This window comes from Mustelus asterias, chromosome 7 (assembly GCF_964213995.1).
Source record: "Mustelus asterias chromosome 7, sMusAst1.hap1.1, whole genome shotgun sequence".
Classification (NCBI taxonomy): Eukaryota; Metazoa; Chordata; class Chondrichthyes; order Carcharhiniformes; family Triakidae; genus Mustelus; species Mustelus asterias.
In genome coordinates, this window is record NC_135807.1 from 61608095 (window position 1) to 61632926 (window position 24832).

A 24832-nucleotide genomic window follows, 5' to 3' on the forward strand; every position below is an offset into this window, starting at 1 on the left:
TGTTTATGGGATCCTGCTGTGCACAAATTGGCTGAAGTCTTTCCCTACGTTACAACAGTAATTACACTTTAAAAATACTTCATTGCTTGAAAATCATCAAAGGAGGTCACCCTTGAAACATCAACTTTATTTTTCTCTCCACAGATGCTACCTGACTTGTTGAGTATTTACAGCATTTCCTGTTTTTATTGTGCTTATTAAGTTTAATTATATTAAAGCCATTTGATAAATATAAGTTACTGATGTTGTTTTATTTTAGATTTTAGTATTTTGCCTTTGTCTTTCTAAACTGTTGTGCTGTTGTGTCTGCCTTCAGCTGCTGTACTTCTGATTGAAAATGGATATAATGGAATTGTGTATCTCTTCAGAAGAGGGACACATGAAGAATTTGGATATGCTGCTCTCTTCACAGCCCTTATCATTTACTACCTATTTTCTTGTTGGACAGCTGGTACTGCTATGGCATGTGGACTTGTCATACCAATGCTGTAAGAAGCCATTTTACTCCTGTAAACCTTTACTAGGGATATGCTTTCCAGTATACTGTCTAATAAGGCCAACAAATAATTGATTGAGCAACCCACATTTTTGAGTTATTACTTTGTTGTCAGTGAAAACCCAACTCTTCCAACTGCCTGAAACATAAGCTAATCAAAAACTCTTCTGCCCATTTCCTAACTCACATTAGGTCCCATTCACCTAATACCCCTGTGCCGTCTAACCTACATTGGTTCCCAGTTAAGCAAAATTCTCACCTTGTTTTTAGATCCTTTCACAGCCTCACTCCTCTGGTTCTACAACCCCCTGTTATACCTTGCACTCCTCTAATTCCTACTGAGCATCTCTGATTTTAATTGTTCCACCAACGGCAACCATGCCTTTAACTGCTGAGGCCCAAAACTCTGGAATTCCCTCCATAAACCTCTCAGCTTTTCTCCCTCCTCTGTAAACCCTCTGTAAGACAATTCTTTTGACCAACCTTGTGACTGTCTGCTCTAATCTCTCATGTGGCTTGGTGTCAAATTTTATTGGGTAACACTCTTGTCAAGTGCTTGGGATTTTTTACATGATTAAAGAGGCCATAGAAAATGCAAGCTGTTGTTGTTGCTTATGTTGGTGTTAAAATAATGCAGATTGGAAAATCTGATACAGCCTGTCTTTACCTGTGTCAATCTGATACAGTAAGGAGTCTAACAACACCAGGTTAAAGTCCAACAGGTTTATTTGGTAGCAAACACCAAAAGCTAGTGGGTTTGCTACCAAATAAACCTGTTGGACTTTAACCTGGTGTTGTTAGACTCCTTACTGTGTTTACCCCAGTCCAACGCCGACATCTCCACATCAATCTGATACAGCCTGTCTTTACCTGTGTCAATCTCATACAGCCTGCCTTTACCTGTGTCAATCCCTGATACAGCCTGCCTTTACCTGTGTCAATCCCTAATGCAGTCTGCCTTTACCTGTGTCAATCCCTGATACAGCTTGCCTTTACCTGTATCAATCCGATACAGTCTGTCTTTACCTGTGTCAATCACTAATGCAGTCTGTCTTTACCTGTGTCAATTTCTGATACAGCCTGTCTTTATCTACATCAATATATGACACATCCTTTATGAGCCTGCATTAATTTCTGATAAAACTTATCTTTACCTTTGTCGATCTATGATGCAACTTGACATTACCTGTATCAATTTCTTCTAATGTCTGCCTGTACCCGTGACAATCTCTGATACACAGTAACAGTTTTAACAACACCAGGTTAAAGTCCAACAGGTTTATTTGGTAGCAAATACCATTAGCTTTCGCATTTATCTAATCGCATTTAGCTAATTACCATTAGCAATCTCTGATACAGCCAGTCTTTACCTGTATCAATATCTGATACAGTCTTTATTTAGTTGCATCAATCGCTGATACCGCCTGTCTGGACCTGTGTCATTCTCTGCTACAACCTGTCTTTACCTGTATCAATCTTTGATTCAGCTGGTGCACATCCTCTGTCAATCTCTGGTGCAGCCTGTTTTTAGCTGCATCAATTTCTAATCTAGCTTGTCTTTACATTTTACAGTTTCTAATCCATCCTGTCTTGAACTGTACCAGTTTCTGATCCTGCATCAGCCAATGTCTGCTGTGTTGGGTTCCACATGAAATGAAAAGAAATCCAGAACTTTATTCTTTTGCCATTTAAAAAAAAAGACTTTATACTGAACCAAAGAAGTTGGCTGCTAAAAGTCACATCACCACAGAGTTAGCCCTATGTTCTGGGAGCGACCACCAGGAGTTACAAGAACAAAATAATTCCTCGTTTAGCCTGTGGAATCTCAGACCTGATTGTACAGACCCCTTATAATCAACAAAAGTGGTGGAAGTGCAGACAAACTGGCTCTCTAACCTGAACTATCACAAAAGAAAGAGATCGGAACTCGTTATATCAGAAGAGAGCTAATACTAACCTTGTCTTCCCCCTTAGCTGGGACAATGGAATCCTGACCAGAAGCACAGAAACTAATTGTTAAGCTGCAGTTAACCATTAATGGAGCATGTTATATGACTCAAGCATGTCCCCTTTTGGACAGTTTTAAAATTATGGCTGAGATATTACTGGCTTGCCCCGCCCATCGATGGGCAAAGCAGGCTAGTAAAATTGTGCAAGAGCTGAGAAATCAGGAACACGCCCAATTTCTCGACTCTTGCGATTTTACGAGAGCTGCATTTTCGGCAAGGCCAGCCTCTCGCTGATGGAACCAATAGACACTGAGGCACCCCAGGGAGGCTGAGGGCAAGGGGGGGTTGCCCCCCTGGGCAGTGTCAGCCTGGCAGTGCACCCTGGCACTGGGTAATGCCCTCTGGGCACCTTGGCATTGCCCACTGGCCAGTGCCAGGGTGGGGCCTATGGGGGCGAGACCTAAAGGGAGCAGGGCCTGGAAGGGAAAGGGAGGCCTGCAACCAACTCTGCAACATGATCGGATGGGGGGGAGGGGGGACCTGCTGCCATTCTGCAACGTGATTGGATTGGGGGGAGAGGGCATGATCAGCCTGGGTGGTGAGGGGGGTGGCAGGGGCTGCATTTCAGGTGATGTGTGGTTCACGATCGGCTGCAGGCCCCTGTGATTGTGGTGGGGGGTGGGGGGAGAGTTTGTGAGGCTGTCTGAAACAGCAGCGGACCTGACAACCCTCTTTCTGTCTGTCAGACCCCTGCTGTTGCAATTGTGCATGTGTAGAATCAGAGGTCTGCACATGCGCAATTGCTCCCTGTGCAGACTGGCTGGCAAAGTAAGCCCAGCCCACTGCCTGCAGCAGCTAGAAACAGTCTAGCCCATATTTTCAATAATTAAGTGCATAAGATTGGGCGTGGAAATCTTGCCCAAAAAATGGATCACGAACTCTTCCATTTTCATGCTAGCTGAACACTTAGAATCAATCTCGTAAAATTCTGCCCTATATCTTTAGCCCCACAAACTTAACATCCAAGTTGTGAACTACCAAGAAGTAGACCTCCAGGCAGAACAGCAGTCTGCTCTTCGAAGCCTGTCTCTGCTGGAAGATTCCATGTAGAACTGATCCAGTGTCTGTGTACCTACTTTACCTTGTGGTACCAGCATCAACTGTAAAGCAAACTCTACAACTCCTATCTTCAACTAGCTGAACCTGTGTTCTTACTTGAAATAATTCCACATTGGATCCCTGACTCAGGAAATTATTTGTACTAATATTAATTTCTGTGGTTCTTGTGATATTACTATCCACAGTTATAGAATTCTTTTTCCTATTCTCCTTTTACCATGTGTGTGTGGTGGAGTGGGAAGTTGCTAACACTCTTCCCCTGGTTTTGAATGTGAAATAAACTAATCTTCTGAGTTAATCATAATGTGAGTTTGCTGGAGGTTATTTGTAAATTGGATCCAGAAACTGAGGATTTAGGAAAACACACCACCACATACTTCAAAATAATTCAAAACACCCCCTGCTCACAGACAGGTGCTGAGAGGAAATCTGTGCAATTTGCCTGTCTCACTCCCATCCGTAACACATCATTGATGCATCCTCTCTGTAGCTATGTCAATCTCTGATACAGCCTGTCTTTACTTGTATCAATATCGGATACAGCCTGTCTTTACCTGTGTCAATCACTGCTGGAGCCTGTCTTTACCTTTGTCAATCTGATACAACCAGGATTTGCCTGTGTCAATTTATGATACAGTATATATTAACCTATGTCAATCTGACGTGGTCCGTCTCCTGTGTTGATCTGATGATATAGCCTGTCTTTACCTGTGTCAATCTGATATAGCCTGTCTTTACCTGTGTCAATCTGATATAGCCTGTCTTTATCTGTGTCCGAATCTGGTATTGTTTGTTTTCTCCTGTGAGGAAATGTGAGGTAGGTAAAACAGTGGCACAATGGTTAGCACTGCTGCCTCACAGCGCCAGGGACCCAGGTTCAATTCCAACCTTGGGTGACTGTCTGTGTGGAGTTTGCACATTCTCCCCGTGTTTGCATGGGGTTCCTTCGGGTACTCCCGAAGGATATTCATCATGGAGTGCGGTTACAAGTGGTGTACCTCAGGGATCTGTTTTGGGGCCACTGCTGTTTGTAATATTTATTAATGATCTGGATGAGGGTATAGTTGGGTGGATTAGCAAATTTGCTGATGACACCAAAGTCGGTGGTGTGGTAGACAGTGAGGAAGGGTGTCGTAGTTTGCAGGAAGACTTAGACAGGTTGCAAAGTTGGGCCGAGAGGTGGCGGATGGAGTTTAATGCGGAGAAGTGTGAGGTAATTCACTTTGGTAGGAATAACAGATGTGTTGAGTATAGGGCTAACGGGAGGACTTTGAATAGTGTGGAGGAGCAGAGGGATCTAGGTGTATGTGTGCATAGATCCCTGAAAGTTGGGAATCAAGTAGATAAGGTTGTTAAGAAGGCATATGGTGTCTTGGCGTTTATTGGTAGGGGGATTGAATTTAGGAGTCGTAGCGTTATGTTGCAACTGTACACAACTCTGGTGCGGCCGCACTTGGAGTACTGTGTGCAGTTCTGGTCCCCACATTACAGGAAGGATGTGGAGGCTTTGGAGAGGGTGCAGAGGAGGTTTACCAGGATGTTGCCTGGTATGGAGGGGAGATCCTATGAGGAGAGGCTGAGGGATTTGGGATTGTTTTCGCTGGAAAGGCGGCGGCTAAGAGGGGATCTTATTGAAACATATAAGATGATTAGAGGTTTAGATAGGGTGGATAGTGATAGCCTTTTTCCTCTGATGGAGAAATCCAGCACGAGGGGGCATGGCTTTAAATTGAGGGGGGGTAGTTATAGAACCGATGTCAGGGGTAGGTTCTTTACCCAGAGGGTGGTGAGGGATTGGAATGCCCTGCCAGCATCAGTAGTAAATGCGCCTAGTTTGGGGGCGTTTAAGAGATCCGTAGATAGGTTCATGGACGAAAAGAAATTGGTTTAGGTTGGAGGGTCACAGTTTTTTTTTAACTGGTCGGTGCAACATCGTGGGCCGAAGGGCCTGTTCTGCGCTGTAATGTTCTATGTTCTATGTTCTATGTACTCCGGTTTCCTCCCATACTCCAAATATGTGCAGGTTGGGTTATTTGGCCCTGCTATATTTCCCCTTAGTGTCAGAAGGATTAGCAGGGTAAATGTGTGGAGTTATGGGGATAGGATCTGGGTGGGATTGTTGTTGATGCAGGCTTGATGGGCCAAAGGGCCTCCTTCTACACTGTAGGCATTCTATGAAATATTCAAGGCAATTGTTAGAATATTTATCCTCTTGCCTACTCTCTGTTCCTTTGGATAATGATTTCAGTAAGAGTTGCCCAAACAGCAGCAGAGGGGTATTATATTGAAGTACAAGATTGATCGTCTAGGGAATGCTTGCTGTCAGGTCTCTGCTGTGTGACTCGATAAACAATCCATGGACCATATCCGTTTCCTTCCTCTGAGGGAATATTTCACATTTGAACTCCCCTGTTGTTCATCCAATAAGTTTCCACATGGGAAATTAGGAAGACATTAGGTTTTTCACTTTTCATTCTTAATGTATAAGATTTGAAAATCTTCACCAGCAAAATGTAACTGGGGACCTATAAAAGTCAAGATCTGAAATGAAATTGATTTTTTTTCAAAGGAAAATCTATGTGAAGTGTCCTAGAACTGATTATCTTTCTCATTAGGTACACTGGAGCATTGTACGGCAGGATAATTGGTCTCATAATGGTGTCGATTTTTGGTATCCAAACTGACAAGTATGAAGCCTGGATAGACCCTGGCCTTTTTGCAGTAATTGGAGCTGCCTCGTATTTCTGTGGCGTTTCCAGACTGACAATCTCCCTCACTGCCATCATGGTAAGAAATGTTCATCAAAAAGCATTATTAAATACAATGGCTGAAACTCTACTACCTCACCCGCCCAGAATTGGAGCCGGTGAGGTCCGACAACGGAAATCTCCATCGACCTCGGGCGAGAATTTCTGGTCTCGCCCGAGCAAGGCCGTAAAATCCCGCCCAATATGTTTGCCAATAGTTGCTTTGTTTTTGACCTTTACATTGCTAGCCAGATATAGATACCTTAGACAACACCAACTATATTTCGCTCTTCTTTGATATTGGCTCAGATTTCCCTCTAGTTCTGCTTCTGATCTCTAATTGACTGGCTTGTTCTTCTGTCCTGTCCCTATTCACGTTCTCCTTTATCTGGAGTTCTGCTGGCTTCAATCAGACTCCTCGAAAGAACGCTGTGCCTCCTTTGCTCATGAGAGAATCGACCAGTTTCATAGCGTACAGATTTCTGCGACTGTCCCATGTCTATTCCCTGATTCACTTGTGTAAAATGGAGAGCAGGGCAATGACAATCTTCTCAGGCCGCAGACCAGAAGTGACAAGAAATTGAGAACTGGAAGGGGTGAGTGGCCAGATATAGACAGGGATAGCGAATTGAGATTTAGGGAGGAATATAGCACTAGGTGCACAAGAGCAAAAGAAGAGGGTGAAAGGGAATGGTGATGAGGCAAGAAAAGAAACAAGAAGCAAAATGCGTCTAGAGCTCGTGTGTTGCTGACTGAAAAAAAAATCAAAAACAAGCAAAGGAAACAAAATGGTGTACAGATTATAGTCTGAAATTGTTGAGCTCTATATTGAGCCCAGAAGGTTGTAAAATGCCTAACCAAAAGATGAGGTGGTGTTCCACGTCTCACTGGAACAAGTGCAGCAAGCCAAGGACAAAAGTGTCAGTGTGAGAACAAGGTGAAGAATTAAAATGACCAGCCACCGGAGGCTTGGGGTCATGCTTGCAGACCCTGCAATAATAATGTTTCATTTTTGTCAGGAAGTGTCCGAAAGCATTTCATCACACAAAGTGTAGTGGAAATCTAGAACTCCCTCCACCAGAAATCTGTTGAGATTAGGTCAATTGAAAACGTCAAAACTGAGATTGGTAGTAGGATATTAAGGATTATGGAATCAAGGTGGGAGATGGAGTCAAGATATGGATCAGCTTTATCTGCCTTCATAGATGCAATGGTCGGTTTCCTTACCATTGTTTTTCTTAGCAAACTGCTAAAACCAGGAATCTTTGGTAGAGGTATACTGTCCTTTGTAAGAAATGGTGACCCCTGGTTACTGCCTCCCTCTGCTGAAAATTAGAGCTCAGGTGACTGGGTGCTTGAAACTACATCCCTGTAGGGTGCACCTCAATATAGAACTAGAAAGAGACATTGCGGACCGGCCTTGATCAGCTTTCAAGTGTTAGAGATAGCAATGGTCAGAATGATTTGAGGACTGCTGTGCACCTACTGATGCTGATTTTTCCATCAAAGTGGCATCCATGCTAGTATGGACTCTATTTTCTGGGTTTACAGCATGGAAACAGGCCCTTCGGTCTAACTTGTCTGTGCCGCCCAGTAACCTGCCTCAACAGCTCTCTGCTACCGGAGAAGACTTTAACCGGCAGCTTTGCGAAGCCAGGGAATCAACAAGGAAAATTATAATGGCTCTAACTTATGAGTGGAAGATTTTTATCCTATTTTGATTTGTATGGTTATGCCTGTAAACAGATACATATGTAAATGGAATTCAAAGAACAAAGAACAAAGAACAATACAGCACAGGAACAGGCCCTTCAGCCCTCCAAGCCCGAGCCGCTCCCTGGTCCAAACGAGACCATTCTTTTGTATCCCTCCATTCCCACTCCGTTCATATGGCTATCTAGATAAGTCTTAAACGTTCCCAGTGTGCCCGCCTCCACCACCTTGCCTGGCAGCGCATTCCAGGCCCCCACCACCCTCTGTGTAAAATATGTCCTTCTGATACCTGTGTTAAACCTCCCCCCCTTCACCTTGAACCTACGACCCCTCGTGAACGTCACCACCGACCTGGGGAAAAGCTTCCCACCGTTCACCCTATCTATGCCTTTCATAATTTTATACACCTCTATTAAGTCTCCCCTCATCCTCCGTCTTTCCAGGGAGAACAACCCCAGTTTACCCAATCTCTCCTCATAACTAAGCCTTGTTAACTAAGCAACACAATTGTTCCTTAAGTTGAAAATTGAACCCCAATCCATTTTCATTTATGGAAGTAGAAGTTAGATTTAGGGGAACTGTGGCTGAAATTTCTTGAAATTCATTAAATATTAGATATTTGTGAGTTAGACAATTTGTTGCAATATTTTTTAAATTTAAAAGTACAGTTCTGATTAAATGGGTTAATGTGACATCCACCTTAAGAAAATAATGAACATTCTAAATGAAGCAGCTTAATTCAGACAAAGGCAGAAACAATGATTCCATGCCAAAAATGAGTTTATGAAAGGGAAGTCATGCCTAACAAGGCAGGGTTTATTGAACTTTTTGATCCAGAGATCATTTGTTAAGAAATCTCACAAAAGATTTCTATACCTAAGCCGGTTGTAAAATGGATAAATAATAGGGAATGATCAATAATATTCATTCTAATTGGTTAATAACCAATTAAATAACATTTCATTCTGATAATCTATAAAATAGCATTAATAAAATACATTGCAGCTAAAAATGGAGTGCAACTTGATACAACCTGAACACAAATTACATTTGTGTATCGCTGAAAAAAAAACACATGTTGAAGCTTTTCATTTGGCACTCACCAGGCCATTCACAAGAATACCAAATGTAAAGAGAACAACAATTTATACTTCATGAGAAGAGAATGATGATTGGTTGACAAGTAGACTCTGATTGGTAGTGGCGTTGCCACGGAGAATGCACCAGCTTTGTTTAAGTTCAAACCAGACAGGTTGACTTTGATTAATCAGGCATTGTCCTGGGGAATGAACCAGAGATTGGATTGTCACTTATTTTGTTGAGTTGAAATAGGCGCAGTTATGCACATGTTCTTTCTGTCTGTAAAGAACAGGACTCTGTAATAATATATGTAGCTTCTTGCACATGTAAGTGAGCCACACTATGAGCCCAACTTATAATCTTAAATTGGTTGTAGGTATATTTCTTAGCACAATCAGGATTGGATAGCAAATGTTGTCCATTGTATTATCACATCTAATGTTGGACACTGTTGCCAAAACTTTGCTCCCGTTCACGCCGGTGGGATCTTAAGGTCCCACCGACGACACACTCCCACCATTGGTTTCCTGGTGGTGATGCATTTAACGGGAGGTGCCATTGACAATGGCAGTATTATAAGATCCCGCTGCCAGGAAGTGCACACTGACTCCTGCTGCTGCCAAACATGCTGTGGAGTGGAAGAAAAATCCTGCCCTAAGTTTTGAATTTTGCAAGCACAGGCTGGTTTGGTATCAGGATTAACTTGAGTTGCAAGAAGTGTCCAGTCTACTCTCAGCTTTTCTTCTTTTGAAGTCTTTGGGATAAAGTTTGGGTATTACTTTTGGCAATGGGCCAGCCAAAAAAACATGAATAAATCTTAATCAGCTGTAAATACAAGAAGGAGACAATTAGACACCTGAAACGCCAATAGAAAAGCAAAGTTAAAGTCAGCTGTTTGCTTAAAAAATTGCTTTTAAGATTGTATATTACAGAGTGATGGAAGGCCAATTTTGTAGGAAGAAACTCTAAGCACTATGGCTAGGTTTCATTTTCATAAATTTTCACCCTCTAATTCCGCCATGGTTTTGCTATTCTTGTCATCAAGTTGCATAGATCAGTGGAGACTGGGTGGGCAGGCATAGAAAGTTTCCCATGAAACTTACCAGCTGAGGTCTGGCTCTCTCCCACAAATTCCTCTTTTAATTTGTTCTTCTGATACCTTTAAATATGTAACTTGACTCTGATTACATCATAGTGCGTAATGCACATTTTATCAGTCAATGTAAACTAAAATGGGGCAAGGTGTAAAATAGGTAATCGATATGATTGAATCAGTAACCCTGCTGCCAGGTTAGATTAAAATTACCCTTTAAGTGTCTGTTTGTAGTGAGGAGAGGGAACAGGGTAGAGAGCTTGGTAAGAAGAGAAAGGATTATTGGTGTAACAGTGCTCTGACTTGTAAGTTTCTAATAGAGCTGTGAAAACATTGAATTCAATGTTTTGCAATTGATTCCTGGATGTGCTTTTATCTATTTTTCTCTCTGGCTTTCTATTTCTTTATCTCTCTTTCGCTTTGCCTGAGTAACTTTCAAATCAATTTTAAAAAGAGCTCAAATTAGGATGAGGAAAGATTCTCTGGGGTAAATTTTCACCTCCATTGCCCAGATGTCTGGTGGAGAAGATGGCCCAAATATTGTAGAGGTTGTCTGATTTTAATTGTATTGATTTCATTGAAATTAAAGTTTGGTGGATTCTATGATTGGCAAATTATCTGCCCTGCAGAGATGATGAAAATAATTCCCATCATCTTTATCCCTGACTTGCTCTCTGGCTTACTTTCAGTCTTTCTGAGCACAATATGTTCTAGATAATTTGAATAAAGCAAAACATACGCTGAGTATAGAAGTATCAGATTGTGTCATATTTGAATCTGATGTATTTTCCTGAACAGAAAATCTCAATATAAACTTTACCCGAATAATGTGTTCTTACTCTCTGCCAATGTTCCATCACCCCACATAGTCCTTACACTGTCACCAATGGCAGAAAGTAGAAGGAGACCTCCTTACTGACTGAGGAATCCCCAAACATGGTTCATCGTGGAATATGACTGAAGTTTTCCCATTGACGTTTTCAGTTTCACCACAAGGTGTCAGGATTTCCAAAGTTTTAGAATTTTGGCACTTTTTTAAGAAGATCTGAATGTGTTCCTGACAGAGAAGTTAGCATGCATTGAAACAGTAACTATGCAGCAATGTGTTATTGACAATAATATGAGCTCGTTTCCAACTTTTGAAAGCAAAGTTCTGAATTTTACTGCAGGCGTCAGGCCTCTGGCATCACAGTAAAGAGCAAATCCTGAGGCCGCACTCGCTGGCAGTGGGACCTGTTTGATTATTTTTAAACAGGTGACCTCTTAATTGGCCGCCCATGGGCTCACTGTCCAATTACAGAAAATGGGGAGACTCTTGATGCTGCTGATCCAATCAGAGGCCAGGCATCTCTGAAGCCTCAGCAGGCCTTGAGAACCGGGCCTGGAAAGTAAAAAAAAAACTCATGGAGCTGAGTGCCAGAGTGGATCCCCCTGCTGGGAGATTTTTGTGGCCCAAGGAGGCTCGCCATCGTGCTCATGGCCACCTCTTAGCGCTTTCATGTCTTGATCTCCCTGCCTCTACTGGCGGCCTTCCCACATGGCAGGGGTCACTCCACTGTTCGCAAATCACTGACAGCACCATAAGATGAATCCTAATCGGGCTTTTAGTTATGATAATAAGCTGCACGTCTCTATGGAGCTGCTCCCTGTCCAGTCCTGCTGCTGATAAAATGCTCTGGTGGCGTGGCCATATTAGGGAGATGACTCAATGTGGCTCCCTGTGATTTTACAGATCCCCCTCCCACTGCCCATCTCCTAAGGACTGGTACAATCCTAGCATGTGTCACGTTACAACAGCTGTGGAAGATCATTGCAAATAAATGGTTGTAGAACAGTGTAATTGGTTAAAGCTGTAGCTTATCACAACTGACCTTTATTTAGGAGATATGGTCCAGTGTGCATTGTTTCTTTAAAATAGAGGAAGTATTATTGTCACGATGGACAAAGTAACTGACATTATTGTGTCACTCATTGCTAACCATTATAATTTTTAATATCTGCTGCAGATTTTTCAGATGACCCCACTGTGGAATGTGAGCCGCATGATTAAAATAGGCTATCCCAGGAACTAAATTTTTCTGACAACTATCATTATGATCACTACATTTTTCCAAAATATACATTAGAAGCTAACATTGGCTTTGATTATTTAGAAGAGAACCCATTTCAGGAAGCTGATGAAACCTTTATTTGTGGTTCTCACCCAGGGCTCTGACACTAATTGTACTAACAGTGGATGTTCACAGGGTCTGCGCACCACTGAGGTGTGAGTGACAGCTGTTAACATCAAGGCAGCATTTGACTGAGTGTGGCATCAAGGGGCCCTAGCAAAACTGGAGTCAATGGAAAATGGCTACTGTAATCTGATAGAAAGGAAATGATGTACTATGAGCGGCAAGTTGGTTATGGTGGATTGGAAAAATACATTGAAAGATTTGACGCTGAAAGATTTGACAGTCAATGGCTAGTATTTAAAGAAATACTACATGGTCTACAACACTCCGCCCCCACTTCCCCGGCTCTCACCACTTTTCCCACTCTCTCCTCATTTCCCCAGCTCTCACCACGTTCCCACTGCTCTTGCGCCACTTCCCCCCCCCCACCGCTCCCTGCTTTTCCTCCACTTCCCCGACTCTCACTACTTTTCCCCTGGCTCTCACCATTTTCTCCAAGCTCTCTTCATTTCCCCTAGCTCTTACCCTCCTCTCCATCCACTTTCCCTGGCCCACAGTGCTTTCCCACGGTCCTCAGAGTGCACCCATATTTGGGCAGAACTAAGCCTCACTCCAGGTTTCTCTTCCCCTCTCTTCGCACCCACTCCCTTTCAATTTAGTGACAGAGGGTAAGTAAGGGTAGGTGGGTGAGTGAAGGTGAGTGTGGGTGAGGTTGAGGGTGTGGGTGAGAGTGATGGTGTAGTAGGAGAATGGGGTGGTTGGTTTACACGCAGACAATATCCTGGAACCATTCAATTAGATCATGGCTTTCCCATTACTTTCCCACACTATCTCCATGTCCCTTGATGTCATTAGTCTCCAGGAACTTATTGAATCTGTTTTGACCATTCAATAGGTAGATTTTAAATTAAGATTCTATTATAGCACAATCCACTTTGTTTTAGCAAAAGTGACGTGTTCAATACCCAATCATATGGATCACTGACATCATTTTTACTGTAAATATCCAATGCAAATACCTGACTGACCTGATGTTTATCAATAATACCCAATCAAATACAGGACTGACTATTATAATATTAATTTTAAGTTTGTGTTTATGTGTGTGTTGATGTGGAGATGCCGGCGTTGGACTGGGGTAAACACAGTAAGAAGTTTAACAACACCAGATTAAAGTCCAACAGGTTTATTTGGTAGCAAAAGCCACAAGCTTTCGGAGCCTTAAGCTCCTTCTTCAGGTGAGTGGGAATTCTGTTCACAAACAGGGCATATAAAGACACAAACTCAATTTACAGAATAATGGTTGGAATGCGAATACTTACTGACATGAACCCAATATCCCGGTTTAGGCCGTCCTCATGTGTGCGGAACTTGGCTATCAGTCTCTGCTCAGCGACTCTGTGCCGTTGTGTGTCGTGAAGGCCGCCTTGGAGAACGCTTACCTGAATATCAGAGGCCGAATGCCCATGACCGCTGAAGTGCTCCCCCACAGGAAGAGAACAGTCTTGCCTGGTGATTGTTGAGCTCGACAATTTCAGGTCCAGACCCACTAATAAGATGGAAATTATAATATAATGCATAGTTTATGCAGCTCCATGCCGATTCCTGCAAAAGCAGCGCAGCGGGCTGGGAGAATTGCCCCAAGGTGTTTCCCCTGACTGGTGAGTCAGTTTGAGAACAGAGACCACTCCATCTGACGAAGGAGCATTGCTCCGAAAGCTTATGGTATTTGCTACCAAATAAACCTGTTGGACTTTAACCTGGTGTTGTGAGACTTCTTACTGGTGAGTCTAAAACCAGGGGACACAGTCTCAGAATATGAGTAAGGCCATTTAAGACTGAGATGAGGATGAATTTCTTCACTCCAGACGGTGGTGAATCTTTGGACTTCTCTACCCCAGAGCACTGTGGAAACTCATTCATTAAGCATCTTCAAAACAGATTCAATAAGTTCCTGGAGACTAATGACATCAAGGGACATGGAGATAGTGTGGGAAAGTAATGGGAAAGCCATGATCTAATTGAATGGCAAAGCAGATTTGATGGGCTGAATGGCATGCTCCTGTTCTCATGTTTTTACTGTGGCCACAAGAGCAGATCAGAGGCTGGGAATTCTGCAGCAAGTAACTCATCAGCTGACTCCATAAGCCTGTCAACCATTTACAAAGCACAAGTCAGGATTATGATGGAATACTCTCCACTTGGCTGGATGAGTGCAGCTCCTACAACACTCAAGCGGACACCATCCAGAACAAAGCAGCCTACCTGATTGGCATCCCATCCGCCACCTTAATCATTCATTACCTCCACAGTGGCAGCAGTATGTACCGTCTACAATATACACTGCAGCAATTCACCAAGACGCCTTCAACAGCACCTTCCAAACATGTGACCTTTACCACCTCGAAGGACAAGGCCAGCAGGTTCAAGGGAACACCACAACCTGCAAGCTCCTCTCAAAGAATGGCACGGTGGCACAGTGATTAGCACTGCTGCCTCACAGTGCCAGGGACCCGGGTTCAATTCCAAACTCGGGTCACTGTCTGTGCGAAGTTTGCACGTTCTCCCCGTGTCTGCGTGGTAATTTAGCATGGCCAATCAACCTAACCCGCACATCTTTGGACTGTGGGAGGAAACCGGAGCACCCGGAGGAAACCCACGCAGACACGGGGAGAATGTGCAAACTTCACACAGACAGTGACCCAAGCCAGGAATTGAACCCAGGTCCCTGGCACTGTGAGGCAGCAGTGCTAACCACTGTGCCACCATGCCACCCACAGCACCCTTCTTAAGGGCAAGTAGGGATGGACAATAAATGCTGGTCTAGCCAATGATGCTCACATCCCCTGAATATAAATATATAGTCCAAAATAAGTCTTGTAGAAAATATTGACACTATGGGCGGGATTTTCTGGCCATGCTTGCCCCAAACTGGAAAATCCCGCCCGAGGTCAACGGACCTTTGCATGGTGCGCTCCCTGCCCGCTTTGATTCCTGTGGCGGGTGGGAGGGGAAAACTCCCCCCCTAGATCTTTTTTAATAACCAGCTTTCATTAACTGCTGTCTAGTAGGAAGATATAGTAAAAGGATAAGTGGTGAAACCGCAGCTTCCAACTGCTGGATTACTTGTCCATCTGTTATCAGGTTCTTCCGTGGATTCACATGCTGAGTAAGGATTGAGAAACACAAATCAAAAGAATTTTTCATAGCGTAGTATGAAAATATAGTAGTTTGATACCTTGTAAAATGTTACTAATTGAGGCAACATAGACCTGGTACATAATTTGTGCACTGAAGTGAAGAAACTGTCAAATCATTATTTCAAGTGAACCAGGCTCGATAAAGCTCCTCACAGGCTTCTCACAGTAATAGCATTAATACTTCAACTGCACTGGCTAAAGAAACAAGGCAGATCAAAAGCCAGACAACTTCCTGTTGCAGTAAACTAAAGAGTAAATCTTCAAATTCAGTGCTTTGTTTAGGCATCTCGTTTGCCAAAAGCTTAACATAACCATTCCAAACAACTGAAGATTTTTTGAGAAATTTGACACTGTTCTTTTGTTCAGAGAAAACCACACACCAAAAACTACTATGTGGATGTAGATTATATTTCATATATTTTACCTAAAATTTTGAATTGCGAGAAGATAATGAACAGTTCTGCAGTAGTTGTACACTTTGAACCAGAAGCTAAAATGAGCATCATGTAACGAGAAGCGAATGGAATAAATTCAAGGACTAAGCCACCCTTGGGCAGGAACCCATTACTAAGATTAACTGAGATATCCTGTATAATTATGTTGTTAATAAATACACACAAATAATATCCAGACGAGTACTTGGTTCTTTGGAAAATCCATTTTGGGTATTTAATACATAAACTAACTCTTGAACAAAATGGAAAACTATCAAAAGGGTCAGTTTCTGATAAATAACATCAGTTTATAAACATGTTTAAAAAATAAAGTTTTCAACAAAGGATTCTTTTACTGTAAAAAACATCTTTTGTATCCCACTGTTATAGAATCTTGCTCCAAACAAAATAAATCCAGAACTGATCCTGTAAAGTGTAGTGTCTAAAGCTTAATGCTATAGTCAGGAAAATTCTGTTTATTCTGATTGGGGTAACACACTCCTGGCTGGTGTCCCACATTCTCCCCTTTGTAAACTTGGTCATCTGGACCTTTCCTGCTCCTGTTTTAACACCAGGAAAGTCCCATTCCCCTATCAAGCAACGGCTTCATTTAAAGTTCTCCCTCCATGCCATCAATCCCTGCCTATGTTTGTAATCTTTTCCAGCTCACAACCCTCCAAGATATCAATGCTCCTTTAACGCTGACCTTCTGTGCATCCCCAATTTTATTGCTCCATGATTGGTGGTCGTGCCTTCAATTGCCTACACTCCAATTTCTGGAATTCACTCCCTGCATCTCTCTACTTCTCTAACTCACTTTTTTCCTTTAAGGTACTCCTTAAAACCTGGCAAATCTGACCAAATTTGACCTTATGTTGTTCGGTGTCAGATAGTGGTTGGAATTCTCTGACTTCGCCCGTGGCTGGGATTCTCCGGTCCCACTGCTGTGAATGAAGATTTGGCTGAGCACCCTGAGTCTCACTCTCTCCGAGGTCCCTGAGCCTCGAGTTCTCTTTATCCTCCACCCCCAGAGGAATGTCCCTCGAAGGGTCCCGAGCCTCGTGTTCGCTTTATCCTCTGCTTCCAGAAGAGTGTCCCTCGCAGGTCCGGTGCTCTCCGCTGCCTGAAGGTAAGTGAGATCCCTGAGCCTTGCACTCCCTTTATCCTCTGCTCCCAGAAAGGTGTCCCGTGCAGGTCCAGTGCTCTCTGCTCCCAAAGGTAAGTGTAGAAATAAACTGAGTGTAGACCAAAGCCGTTGCCTATGGGTTTTAAGAGTCATCAATCTATCAGGTTTAGAGAGAGATTGGTAAGAGAAACTTCATCAAGAACCCACCGAGGTGGTCCATATGAAAACAATAGCAAGAAGATCTTTTTGGCATCAAAGGTAGGTAGAGATTTTCAAGAGTTGGTGAAAAGCTGTTAAGTTCTCATTTAAAATAAATCCTTCCTAAACCTAATTTTAAATTAAGATATAACTTTCCTTATTATATTATATTATTGAGTTTGTACTAATGGTAAGTTTTTTCAAATCTGACCTGATATTTCCAATATTCTTATAGGTGGAACTAACCAATGATGTACAGTCGGTAATGCCAATAATGGTAGCTGTCATGATGGCCAGAATGACTGGAGATTTCTTCAACCATTCGTTGTACAGTTCTTTATTGAAACAAAAATGCATTCCATTCCTGGAGCCAGAGCCAAGTGTCTTATACCAGAAGAAAGTGTAAGTACCTTTTGAACCATCCAACAGTTCCAGCATCCTCTCGGAACAAAATTTCAGTGGTTTTACTATTGTTGAGTGGGGTTACCATTCACCAGAAGCTTAACTGGTCTAGCCAAATAGATACTGTGGCTGCAGGAGCAGGTTAGAGGCTAGGAACCTTGCGGCGAGTAATTCACCTCCTGACTTCCCAAAATCTGTCCAGCATCTGCAAAGCACAATTCAGAAGTGTAATGGAGTACTCCCCACTCGCTTGAATGAGGGGAACGCCAACAACACTCAAGAAGCTTAACAACAGCCAAGTCAAATCAGCCACTTGATTGGCAAACCATCCACAAACATTCACTCCCTTCACCACTGATGCAGTGGCAGCACTATGTACAATTTACAAGATGCACTACAGCTACTCACCAAAGCTCCTTTGGCAGCACTTTCCAAACCCGTGACCTATACCACCAAGAAGGACAAGGGCAGCAAATACATAGAAACACCACCACCTACAAGATCCGCTCCAAGCCACTTACCATTCTGACTTGCAATTATATCGCCATTCCTACACTGTCACTGGGTCACAATCTGAGAACATCTTTCCTAACAGCACTGCAGCAGTTCAAGAAGACAGTTCATCTTCTCAAGGGTTATTAGGGATAGGCATTAAATTAGCCAGCGACACCCAAAAAAGGCATTCATATTTACTCTGCCTCAGTTTGCATTCTGGTTGCTAGAAATGCTTGGTGTTTCTTGTGACAACATTGGTGTGCTGAATTTTCAGACCCTTTGGGGATGAGCTAGGATGAAAGGGTGAAAAAATGGCAGGGGAAGGCACCAACAGGGGAGCCTCCATGCTATATTGGTGAGAAAGATGGCAGTTTGGGTGCCTGCCAGGAGGTCAGTTGGGTCTTCTCAGTGACAAATTAAGGACCCATTTCCGCCTTCAAGGGCATTTCGCCGACACCAGGAGGGACCACTACTGAATGGGGTAACAACCCAATGAAACCTAATGCTTCCTGGATGACTCTGGAGTGGTCCCCCAGTTATTAATGGCTACCCTCATGGAAACAGTCCCCTGGTGCTTCAAGATGCCCCTCCCACCCATCCATGATCCTCTGGGCTGGCCTGCCTGAACCCAGATCAACCTACTTCAAGTTTCCTCAAGGTAGCTTGGTCATTGAGATGCCCTCTGCCTGGCGCTGCAGCCTCAGCAATAGCCAGCATTGGCAGTACCACTGGTGAGGCTGCTGAGTTGCCAGTCCTCTAATTGAGTCGATAGACCCTGATGGCTGGATATGGTGGCACAGTTGTTAGCACTGCTGCCTCAGAGCGCCAGGGACCCAGGTTCGATTCCCGCTTGGGTCACTGTCTGTGCGGAATCTGCATGTTCTCCCTGTGTCTGTGTGGGTTTCTCCGGGTGCACCGGTTTCCTCCCACAGTCCGAAAGACGTGCTAGTTAGGTGCATTGGCCATGCTAAATTCTCCCTCAGTGTACCTGAACAGGCGCCAGAGTATGGCGACTAGGGGATTTTCACAGTAACTTCATTGCAGTGTTAATGTAAGCCTACTTGTGACACTAATAAATAAACTTTAATTGCAATAATATACATTTTTCCTAAAATATCTGGAAGAGCATTACAAACATTTCAAAAGTGGCCAGCACACAGTGCAATGATATTCCGGTTTTCTACATGGATCATGTTGCATTCTGAGGTGCTTCAATACAGTCAAAGAAACATTACAGACATATCAAAATGGTCATTACAAATGGTTCAATGGTATTTAAGTTGTTTACCCAGATTAACTTGCACTCTGAGGTGCTTCTAGACAATTGTGATACACATGTAATATTCGCTGTATACATTTAATGTGAGTCATACAGTTCAAGGGAGTTCTATACAATTCCACACCTCTTGGTGCACTATGACTGAAAGGACTTAGACAGCGACCTTTCTCCATTGCAATTGTGCAGCGGTTGCCCCAAGCTTTAATTGGCCCCTCAGCATGTAGCCTGAGCTTTGGAATGAAACAACACTTTACTGAAGGAGGCAACTTTTGGTGCAATCATAATTGTATGCATGATGCTGTCAACATTATTGCTCCATCAACTGTGAACAGATAAATTGTAGGCCCCACTGAGCATCAGCCTTTTTTTCCTAGGTGTCCTTGTGAAAGAATCACATGGAATTGGTTTGCAGGTGCAGCAGGTAATTAAGAAAGCAAATGGAATTTTGTCCTTCATTGCTAGAGGGATGGCGTTTAAAAACAGCGAGGTTATGTTGCAGCTGTATAAGGTGTTGGTGGGGCCACACCTGGAGTACTGTGTACAGTTTTGTCTCCTTACTTGAGAAAGGATATACTGGCACTGGAGGGGTGCAGAGGAGATTCATTAGATTGATTCTGGAGTTGAGAGGGTTGGCTTATGAGAAGAGACTGAGTAGACTGGGGCTACACTCATTGGAATTCAGAAGAATGAGGGGGGATCTTATAGAAACATATAAGATTATGAAGGGAATAGATAAGATAGAAGCATGGAGGTTGTTTCCACTGGCAGGTGAAACTAGGACTAGGGGGCATAGCCTCAAAATAAGGGGGAGCAGATTTAGGACTGAGTTGAGGAGGAACTTCTTCACCCAAAGGGTTGTGAATCTGTGAAATTCCCTGCCCAGTGAAGCAGTTGATGCTATCTAATTGAATGTTTATAAGGCAAGGATAGATACATTTTTGAACAGTAAAGGAAGTAAGGGTTATGGTGAGCGGGTGGGTAAGTGGAGCTGAGTCCACAAAAAGATCAGCCATGATCTTATTGAATGGCGGAGCAGGTCCGAGGGGTTAGCTGGCCTACTCCTGCTCCTAGTTCTTATGTTCTTTTGTTTTTATGTTCAATTATGGGATGCAGCATTTATTGGCCTTCCCTAATGACCCTTGAGAAGGTGGTGGTTGTGAGCAGCCTTCTTGAACCACTGCAGTCCCTGAGGTGAAGATACACCCACAGTGATATTAGGGAGGGAATTCTAGGATTTTGATCCAGTGACAGTGAAGGAAAAGTGTTATAAGTGTGGTAGCGTGGTCGAGTGGTCTAAGGTGCTAGATTAAGGCTCCAGTCTTTGCGGAGGCTTGGGTTCGAGTCCCACCACTGCCAGAATAGATTTGAGTTTTGATTCTAGTCTCAATTGCCCTTTAGTGGCCTGGGATGTGTAGGTTAGTGGAGTAAGTATGTGGTTTTACGGGGATAGGGCCTAGATAGGATTGTTGTTGGTGCAGACTCGATGGGCCAAATGGCCTTTTTCTGTACCATAAGGTTCCTATGATATTTCCAAATCAGGATGGTGAGTGACTTGGAGGGGAACCTCCAGGTGATGGTGTACCCAGGTAACTGCTGCTCTTGCCCTTCTAGCTTGTAGTGGTCATGGGTTTGGAAAGTGCTGCCTAAGGAACCTTGGTGAGTTCTTGCAGTGCATCTTGTAGATGGTACACATGGTTGCCACTGTTTGTCGGTGGTGGAAGGATTGAATGTTTGTGGAAGGGATAGAAATCAAGTGGGCTACCTTGTCCTGGATGGTGTCAAGCTTCTTGAGTGTTGTCGGAGCTGCACTCATCCAGGTAAGTGCAAGAATGTATTGCATTACATTCTTGACTTGTGCCTTGTAGATGGTGGACAGACTTTGTGGAGTCAGGTGGTGAGTTACTTGCCACAGAATTCCTAGCCTTTGACCTGTTCTGATAGTCACATCTTTTATATGACTAGTCCAGTTCAGTTTCTGGTCAATGGCAATCCCCTGGATGTTGATAGTGGAGGATTCGGCGATGGTAATGCCATTGAATGTCAAGGGCAAGCCAACTTCACTATACACATTTTCACATGAAGAGAACCGATTTAAATAAAAGGGTTTCCTAAATTGTAGGGGAGAACAGCTCAATCTGAGGAAATCAGGGCGTCTCAGTTTATTTGAGCTATTGGAAAGCAGCAATAGTGTCTCCCAGTAATAGGAGACACTTTATTGATTTAGCAAGCTGGAGAATGTGCTCATAGGGTTGAGTAGATGAGTATCTGAGAAAAGCATCATTTGAAGTGAAGGAAAAGATCTAAAGGCAATCGAGTGAGATAAAGCTGCCAATGGAAAAGAAAATGACAAGGAAATCCATCTGAAATGTTTCCTTCAGAAATCTCTGTGGATGTCAAATCTACTATGAAACATAACAAGTGTTCATGCCAGTTGGGTAACTGCCTGGACAAACAAGGCAGCTGCAAACGGATACTATAACTACCAATCTGAAATTACTCCCTGTCTGCACACTGCTCTATTTTATTTTACACTGGATTCAAACCAGCGGAATTATGAGTGGTGTGAATCCAAATCTAAATGCATCTGGGAGTTAGTTCCTAGTAGCGCATCAACTAATAAATTCTTCGTTGTTTGATTTTGGTGTGAGTGCAGAATAGATTAAAAACCTAACCTTCTCCCAAAAGGCAAAGACAGTCTCTTTATTGTTCAAATTCACACTAATGTGGATTTTCTCCCTATAGTTGATATACAAGAGCGTATTTTCCATATTACCCATTTCCAGTCCATATTGGAAAATTGCAGGAACACAGTTAATCAGTCTTGACTCAGTTGATAGCACTTCTGCCTGTGGATCCATGATCTAAACTGAAACTTCAATGCAATATTGAGTGAATACCTCATTGTTAGAATTGTTTTCAAATGAGACATTAAACTGAGACTCTGTCTGCTGTCTCAGATAGATATAGGGCAGGATTTTCCGGCTGCGCTCACCGTGAAACCAGAAAATCCTGCCCGAGATCAACGGACTTTTCCATGGTCCATCCCTCGCCTGCTACAATTCCCATGGTGGGTGGAATGGGAAAATTTGCCCCATAAAATCCATGGTGGGAATTCTTGGGGTGAACATGGCCAGAGAATCCCACCCCATATCCTTTGGGATCCTTTAGCACTTTTATTGCTGATGGATTCAGCCTGTCTATCCCTCAATTCCCATTTGCTCGGCATATATTTATGGCTTGCTTGTCTGGTTCAGACACACCTGAATCAAGAAACCACAGCTCTGTATGCTGTTCAAACATTTTGAATTCAGATAGTAGATCAACTGCATCCCAATTCAAACTGGGCAATTTTGTGGACATTTTGACACTATCCATTTGACCTTCCACCTTGTTTTATTTAATTTATTATTTAGCAACTCCCAAAGCCACCTGTTATAATCGTGGCCTTCTCTGGCCCATTTCTATGATGGCTTTGTTTGTTTTTTTCTTTGTTTGACTCTCCTTCTCTTACTATCGATTGGCCAAGCCTCAGTCCCTCGCCTTACCTGACAGAGCTAACCCGATGCTGGTTCTCTCGATGCCCTGTCCCACTTATGGAACTGCCAGGTTATATGCTGCAATCTCACCATGAAGGGTTTGTTCGCTTACCAGCTTTCTATTTACTATATCTTCAAGGTTTTTCTGTGCAGTCAGCACACTGCACCTTCAACAGTCACAATTTAGCAACTTCACAACCTCAGGCTAAAGGGACGATCCTTTAAAACAGAGATGAGGAGGAATTTCTTCAGCCAGAGAGTGATGAATCTGTGGAACTCTTTGCCGCGGAAGGCTGCGGAGGCCAGGTCATTGAGTGTCTTTAAGACAGAGATAGATAGGTTCCTGATTAATAAGGGGATCACGGGTTATGGGGAAAAGGCAGGAGAATGGGGATGAGAAAAATATCAGCCATGATTGAATGGCGGAGCAGACTCGATGGGCCGAGTGGCCTAATTCTGCTCTTATGTCTTATGGTCTTCACTGCGTTCTGACTAAAATGTCAAAGGTCACATCATGCCATCTAATGCTGATCTAAGGCTGTTCACCATGTCAGAACCTGTACTTAAATCTTGCCGCCATGCTGCTTACCCACTGCTGAACACCATGTCGTGTTTTTATGGTGATGTAGAGGCACCAATCACTCATAAGGGATTATGTAAACAGGTTCTTTTATTTAAAATAGGCACGTGAGAACAGATACACATGGAGAGAAAAAACCCCAGAAATTTCTCGAAAATCTCAGCAGGTCTGACAGCATCTGTGGGGAGAGAACAGAGCCAATGTTTCGAGTCTAGATGACCCTTCGTCAGAGCTGAGAGCAAAGAGAATCAGTGGAGATTTATACTATGAGGGTTGGGGGGGTGGTTGGAAAGGGAATGTAAATGAGGATACAGAAGGCTGAGAAGGTACTAAAAGTGTCCATTAAATGATCAGAATGCATGAATGGCAGAACAGAGGTACAGATTGTTAAAGGACTGCCTGAGGATAGAAAACATGAAGACGTCAACACAGAGCCATGTGTGCTGCGTTCTGCTCACAAGCGACTGGATCATATGACACACTTCTCTTTTACCATGCTGCTATCACTCAAAGGCATACTACAAAGAAATTACGATCAAATGGCACTGACACAGCGATAACTTGCTCACTGATACTCAGTTTCATTCTGCTAGGGTCACTCAGACCTGATCTCATTCCATCCTTGGTCCTAACATGGATAAAGAAAGATCTGAACTCAGGAAAGGAGGTGAGGGTGACTGCCCTGGACATCAAATTAGCATTTGACCAAATGTGGCACCATGGAGCCCTGGCAAAATTGAAGTAATTGGGATTCAGGGGAAAACTCTCCACTGGATGTAGTCGTACCTAGCACAAAGGAAGATGGATATGGTTCTTGGAAGCCAATCGTTTCAGTCCCATGACATTGCTGCAGGAATTCTGCAGGGTAGTGTCTTGGGCCCAACCATCTTCAGCTGTTCCATGAATGACCTCCCCTCCATCATAAAGTCAGAATTGGTGATGTTCATTAATGTTTGCATAACGTTCAGCGCCGTTCATAATTCCTCAGATACTGAAGCAGTCCATGTCCACATGCAGTAAGACCTGGACAACATTCAGTCTAGGGCTAAAAAATAGGAAATAACATTCAAGCCACACCAAATGCCAGATAATGATCATCTTCAACAATAGAGAATCTAACCATCCCCCCTTGACATTCAATTGCATTACCATAGCTGAATCTCCCACTTTCGATATACTGGGTGTTACCCTTGATCAGAAAGGTTCTGTTC

At 43.2% G+C, this 24832-nt stretch overlaps 1 protein-coding gene across 1 annotated transcript in view; it reads left to right on the top strand.

Moving 5' to 3' along the window:
- LOC144496098 (chloride channel protein C-like) overlaps window positions 1-24832 on the top strand; it is a 99901-nt gene that overhangs the window by 32490 nt on the left and 42579 nt on the right. Inside the window, exons 10-12 of the mRNA XM_078217068.1 lie at window positions 317-488; window positions 6180-6351; window positions 17565-17731. Of these exons, the coding sequence (XP_078073194.1) occupies window positions 317-488; window positions 6180-6351; window positions 17565-17731 (511 nt within the window). The remainder of the gene's footprint in view (window positions 1-316; window positions 489-6179; window positions 6352-17564; window positions 17732-24832) is intronic.